Source organism: Oncorhynchus tshawytscha, unplaced genomic scaffold, assembly GCF_018296145.1.
Source record: "Oncorhynchus tshawytscha isolate Ot180627B unplaced genomic scaffold, Otsh_v2.0 Un_contig_14762_pilon_pilon, whole genome shotgun sequence".
NCBI lineage: Eukaryota > Metazoa > Chordata > Actinopteri > Salmoniformes > Salmonidae > Oncorhynchus > Oncorhynchus tshawytscha.
The window spans coordinates 31,978-39,439 of NW_024607929.1; the positions used below are offsets into that span (position 1 = coordinate 31,978).

The 7,462-nt window shown below is 47.7% G+C and overlaps 1 protein-coding gene across 1 annotated transcript; it reads right to left on the reverse strand.

The window, feature by feature from the left end:
• Positions 1-822: 822 nt before the first annotated feature.
• b9d1 (B9 protein domain 1) lies at positions 823-3,572 on the reverse strand (the record flags this gene model as incomplete). The annotated part of the gene is given in 3 exon segments (XM_042312718.1): positions 823-869; positions 1,184-1,231; positions 3,505-3,572. Coding segments are annotated over 3 exon segments (163 nt in total), but the record flags the coding sequence as incomplete, so codon positions are not given.
• Positions 3,573-7,462: the final 3,890 nt, after the last annotated feature.

Sequence of the window (7,462 nt, forward strand, 5' to 3'; positions counted from 1 at the left end):
ACTACATCGTCAGCTGTCCAGCTCGCTGCTCAACAGAATCCTGGTTTAAATGAATGTCACCCCCCCGGCCAGATAGATTATTATAGAGGGGATCGGCAGGTCCTGGATCAGTCTGATGTCTTTAAACCAGCCTTATTATAGAGGGAGGAGCAGGTCCTGGATCAGTCTGATGTCTTTAAACCAGCCTTATTATAGAGGGGGGATCAGCAGGTCCTGGATCAGCCTGATGTCTTTAAACCAGCCTTATTATAGAGGAGAAGCAGGTCCTGGATCAGTCTGATGTCTTTAAACCAGCCTTATTATAGAGGGATCAGTGGATCAGCAGGTCCTGGATCAGTCTGATGTCTTTAAACCAGCCTTATTATAAGGTCCTGGATCAGTCTGATGTCTTTAAACCAGCCTTATTATAGAGGGATCAGTGGATCAGCAGGTCCTGGATCAGCCTGATGTCTTTAAACCAGCCTTATTATGGATCAGGTCCTGGATCAGTCTGATGTCTTTAAACCAGCCTTATTATAGAGGGATCAGTGGATCAGCAGGTCCTGGATCAGCCTGATGTCTTTAAACCAGCCTTATTATAGAGGGAGTCTGGAGCAGGTCCTGGATCAGTCTGATGTCTTTAAACCAGCCTTATTATAGAGGGATCAGTGGATCAGCAGGTCCTGGATCAGCCTGATGTCTTTAAACCAGCCTTATTATAGAGGGATCAATGGATCAGCAGGTCCTGGATCAGTCTGATGTCTATAAACCAGCCTTATTATAGAGGGAGGAGCAGGTCCTGGATCAGTCTGATGTCTTTAAACCAGCCTTATTATAGAGGGATCAGTGGATCAGCAGGTCCTGGATCAGTCTGATGTCTATAAACCAGCCTTATTATAGAGGGATCAGAGGATCAGCAGGTCCAGGATCAGTCTGAATGGAAGTGGGGGGGTAGAAGCTCCCCTATTCCTCGAGGCGAGAGACCAGACATCACTAACACCTACAGTATCCAGCTGCTACTGATGGGACCACACACAGGGGTCAGGGAGGGAGATGGTGTTGTCTTTGGTCCCTGTGTGTGTTTCCATCACGTGCTGTAGGGCTGGTCTCCTGGTCCGATGCCTGCAGCAGCAGTGTGTGACAGAGTGTGTGAGGTCTCGGAAGGTGTGGTGTCGTAACCCAGTCTCTTCATGTCTTTTGTCACAATGAGGGAAGGAGAGGGAGACGAAACCCTGAGAACGGACCCTGGTCACTGAGACAGACGGAGAGACACGCAGGAGGGAGAGAGAGAACATATGAGGAGAGAGACACATATGAGGAGAGAGAGAACATATGAGGGGAGAGAGAGAACATATGAGGAGAGAGAGAGACACATATGAGGAGAGAGAGAGACACATATGAGGGGAGAGAGAGACACATATGAGGGGAGAGAGAGACACATATGAGGGAGAGAGAGAGACACATAGGAGGGAGAGAGAGAGACACATATGAGGGAGAGAGAGAGACACATAGGAGGAGAGAGAGAGACACATAGGAGAGAGAGAGGAGAGAGAGAGACACATAGGAGGGAGAGAGAGAGACACATATGAGGGAGAGAGAGAGACACATAGGAGGGAGAGAGAGAACATATGAGGGAGAGAGAGAGACACATAGAGAGAGAGAGACACATAGGAGAGAGAGACACATAGGAGAGAGAGAGACACATAGGAGAGGAGAGAGAGAGACACATAGGAGGGAGAGAGAGAGACACATAGGAGAGAGAGAGACACATAGGAGGGGAGAGAGAGACACATAGGAGGGAGAGAGAGAGACACATAGGAGGGAGGAGAGAGACACATAGGAGGGCGAGACACATAGGAGGGCGAGACACAGGAGGGCGAGACACATAGGAGGGCGAGACACATAGGAGGGCGAGACACAGGAGGGAGAGACACATAGGAGGGAGAGACACATAGGAGGGAGAGACACATAGGAGGGAGAGACACATAGGAGGGAGAGACACATAGGAGGGAGAGACACATAGGAGGGAGAGACACATAGGAGGGAGAGACACATAGGAGAGAGAGAGACACATAGGAGAGAGAGACACATAGGAGAGAAAGAGACACATAGGAGAGAGAGAGACACATAGGAGAGAGAGAGACACATAGGGAGAGAGAGAGAGAGAGACATATGAGGGAGAGACACATAGGAGAGAGAAAGGGAGAGACACATAGAGAGAAAGGGAGAGACACATAGGAGAGAGAGACACATAGGAGAGAGAGACACATAGGGAGAGAGACATAGAGAGAGAGACACATAGGAGGGAGAGACACATAGGAGGGAGAGACACATAGGAGGGAGAGACACATAGGAGGGAGAGACACAGGAGAGAGAGAGAGAGACATGATAGAGAGAGGAGGAGAGACACATAGGAGAGAGAAAGGGAGAGACACAGGAGGGAGAGACACATAGGAGAGAGAGAGACACATAGGAGGGAGAGACACATAGGAGGAGAAAGGGAGAGACACATAGGAGGGAGAGACACATAGGAGAGAGGAGGGAGAGACACATAGGAGAGAGAGAGACACATATGAGGGAGAGACACATATGAGGGAGAGACACATAGGGAGAGAGAGAGACATATGAGGGAGAGACACAGGGAGGGAGAGAGAGACACATGAGGGAGAGGAGAGAGACACATATGAGGGAGAGACACATAGGGGAGAGAGAGAGACACATGAGGGAGAGACACACATAGAGAGAGAGAGACACATATGAGGGAGAGACACATAGGGGGAGAGAGAGGGAGAGACACATATGAGGGAGAGACACAGGAGAGAGAGAGAGAGACACATATGAGGGAGAGACACATAGGGGAGAGACACATAGGAGGGAGACATGCTAGTGAGAAGACACCAGTATACATTTAAAGATCCTACCAACATTACAATGTGCTTTTTAAAAGGGGTTTATGCTTCAGTCGACCTGCATAGCGTTTTTACCATGAATAGGATCTACGAATATTTAGGAGAAACTGAAGCTACACATCTTTGGATCTACCTTCTCTACCACACACAGAAACAGAGCCTACCTTCTCTACCACACACAGAAACAGAGCCTACCTTCTCTACCACACACAGAAACAGAGCCTACCTTCTCTACCACACACAGAAACACAGCCTACCTTCTCTACCACACACAGAAACACAGCCTACCTTCTCTACCACACACAGAAACAGAGCCTACCTTCTCTACCACACACAGAAACAGAGCCTACCTTCTCTACCACACACAGAAACACAGCCTACCTTCTCTACCACACACAGAAACACAGCCTACCTTCTCTACAGAGCCTACCTTCTCTACCACACACAGAAACACAGCCTACCTTCTCTACCACACACAGAAACAGAGCCTACCTTCTCTACCACACACAGAAACACAGCCTACCTTCTCTACCACACACAGAAACAGAGCCTACCTTCTCTACCACACACAGAAACACAGCCTACCTTCTCTAACACACACAGAAACAGAGCCTACCTTCTCTGCCCTCTCCCTGGGCCACTACTTTAGGATCGGTGAACTCTGGACGTCGCCCCAGCAGCCAACTGCAGAGACACACACACACTTAGTCCCCCAGCATTAAACACACACACTTAGCTCCCCAGTAACACACACACTTAGTCCCCAGTAACACACACACTTAGTCCCCCAGCATTAAACACACACACACTTAGTCCCCCAGCATTAAACACACACACTTAGTCCCCAGTAACACACACACTTAGTCCCCAGTAACACACACACTTAGTCCCCAGTAACACACACACTTAGTCCCCCAGCATTAAACACACACACTTAGTCCCCAGCATTAAACACACACACTTAGTCCCCCAGTAACACACACACTTAGCCCCCAGTAACACACACACTTAGTCCCCAGTAACACACACACTTAGTCCCCCAGCATTAAACACACACACTTAGTCCCCAGCATTAAACACACACACTTAGTCCCCAGCATTAAACACACACACTTAGTCCCCCAGCATTAAACACACACACTTAGTCCCCATTAACACACACACTTAGTCCCCCAGCATTAAACACACACACTTAGTCCCCAGTAACACACACTCTTAGTCCCCAGTAACACACACACTTAGTCCCCCAGCATTAAACACACACACTTAGTCCCCAGTAACACACACACTTAGTCCCCCAGTAAACACACACACTTAGTCCCCCAGCATTAAACACACACACTTAGTCCCCAGCATTAAACACACACACTTAGTCCCCAGTAACACACACACTTAGTCCCCAGCATTAACACACACATAGTAACACACACACTTAGTCCCCCAGCATTAAACACACACACTTAGTCCCCCAGCATTAACACACTTAGTCCCCAGTAACACACACACTTAGTCCCCCAGCATTAAACACACACACTTAGTCCCCCAGCATTAAACACACACACTTAGTCCCCCAGCATTAAACACACACACTTAGTCCCCCAGCATTAAACACACACACTTAGTCCCCTAAACACACACACTTAGTCCCCCAGCATTAAACACACACACTTAGTCCCCCATTAACACACACACTTAGTCCCCCAGCATTAAACACACACACTTAGTCCCCAGCATTAACACACACACTTAGTCCCCAGTAACACACACACTTAGTCCCCAGCATTAAACACACACACTTAGTCCCCAGCATTAACACACACACTTAGTCCCCCAGCATTAAACACACACACTTAGTCCCCAGCATTAAACACACACACTTAGTCCCCCAGCATTAAACACACACACTTAGTCCCCAGCATTAAACACACACACTTAGTCCCCCAGCATTAAACACACACACTTAGTCCCCCAGCATTAAACACACACACTTAGTCCCCAGCATTAAACACACACACTTAGTCCCCCAGCATTAAACACACACACTTAGTCCCCAGTAACACACACTTAGTCCCCCAGCATTAAACACACACACTTAGTCCCCCAGCATTAAACACACTTAGTCCCCAGCATTTAGTCCCCAGCATTAAACACACACACTTAGTCCCCCAGCATTAAACACACACACTTAGTCCCCAGCATTAAAACACACACTTAGTCCCCACACACACACTTAGTCCCCCAGCATTAAACACACACACTTAGTCCCCCAGCATTAAACACACACACTTAGTCCCCCAGCATTAAACACACACACTTAGTCCCCAGTAACACACACACTTAGTCCCCAGCATTAAACACACACACTTAGTCCCCAGCATTAAACACACACACTTAGTCCCCCATTAAACACACACACTTAGTCCCCAGCATTAAACACACACACTTAGTCCCCAGCATTAAACACACACACTTAGTCCCCCAGCATTAAACACACACACTTAGTCCCCCAGCATTAAACACACACACTTAGTCCCCAGCATTAACACACACACTTAGTCCCCAGTAACACACACACTTAGTCCCCAGCATTAAACACACACACTTAGTCCCCAGCATTAACACACACACTTAGTCACACACTTAGTCCCCAGCATTAACACACACACTTAGTCCCCAGCATTAAACACACACTTAGTCCCCAGCATTAACACACACACTTAGTCCCCAGCATTAAACACACACACTTAGTCCCCCAGCATTAAACACACACACTTAGTCCCCCAGCATTAAACACACACACTTAGTCCCCAGTCACACTTAGTCCCCAGCATTAAACACACACACTTAGTCCCCCAGCATTAAACACACACACTTAGTCCCCAGTAACACACACACTTAGTCCCCAGCATTAAACACACACACTTAGTCCCCCAGCATTAAACACACACACTTAGTCCCCCAGCATTAACACACACACTTAGTCCCCAGTAACACACACACTTAGTCCCCCAGCATTAAAACACACACTTAGTCCCCCAGTAACACACACACTTAGTCCCCAGTAACACACACACTTAGTCCCCCAGCATTAAACACACACACTTAGTCCCCCAGCATTAAACAACACACTTACACACTTAGTCCCCAGCATTAACACACACACTTAGTCCCCAGCATTAAAACACACACACTTAGTCCCCAGTAACACACACACTTAGTCCCCAGCATTAACACACACACTTAGTCCCCCAGCATTAAACACACACACTTAGTCCCCAGTAACACACACACTTAGTCCCCCAGCATTAAACACACACACTTAGTCCCCCAGCAGTAAACACACACACTTAGTCCCCAGCATTAACACACACACTTAGTCCCCCAGCATTAAACACACACACTTAGTCCCCAGCATTAAACACACACTTAGTCCCCCAGCATTAAACACACACACTTAGTCCCCCAGCATTAAACACACACACTTAGTCCCCAGTAACACACACACTTAGTCCCCAGCATTAAACACACACACTTAGTCCCCCCCCAGTAAACACACACACTTAGTCCCCCAGCATTAAACACACACACTTAGTCCCCAGCATTAACACACACACTTAGTCCCCAGTAACACACACACTTAGTCCCCCAGCATTAAACACACACACTTAGTCCCCAGTAACACACACTTAGTCCCCAGCATTAAACACACACACTTAGTCCCCAGCATTAAACACACACTTAGTCCCCAGTAACACACACACTTAGTCCCCAGCATTAAAACACACACTTAGTCCCCCAGCATTAAACACACACACTTAGTCCCCAGTCCTTAGTCCCCAGCATTAAACACACACACTTAGTCCCCAGCATTAACACACACACTTAGTCCCCAGCATTAAAACACACACTTAGTCCCCAGTCCCCCAGCAACACACACACTTAGTCCCCAGTAAACACACACACTTAGTCCCCCAGCATTAAACACACACACTTAGTCCCACACACACACTTAGTCCCCCAGCATTAACACACACACTTAGTCCCCCAGCATTAAACACACACACTTAGTCCCCAGTAACACACACACTTAGTCCCCCCAGCATTAAACACACACACTTAGTCCCCAGCATTAAACACACACACTTAGTCCCCAGCATTAAACACACACACTTAGTCCCCCAGCATTAAACACACACACTTAGTCCCCAGCATTAAACACACACACTTAGTCCCCCAGCATTAAACACACACACTTAGTCCCCAGCATTAAAACACACACACTTAGTCCCCCAGCATTAAACACACACACTTAGTCCCCAGCATTAAACACACACACTTAGTCCCCCAGCATTAAACACACACACTTAGTCCCCAGCATTAAACACACACACTTAGTCCCCCAGCATTAAACACAACACTTAGTCCCCAGCATTAAACACACACACTTAGTCCCCAGTAACACACACACTTAGTCCCCAGCATTAAACACACACACTTAGTCCCCCAGCATTAAACACACACACTTAGTCCCCAGCATTAAACACACACACTTAGTCCCCAGCATTAAACACACA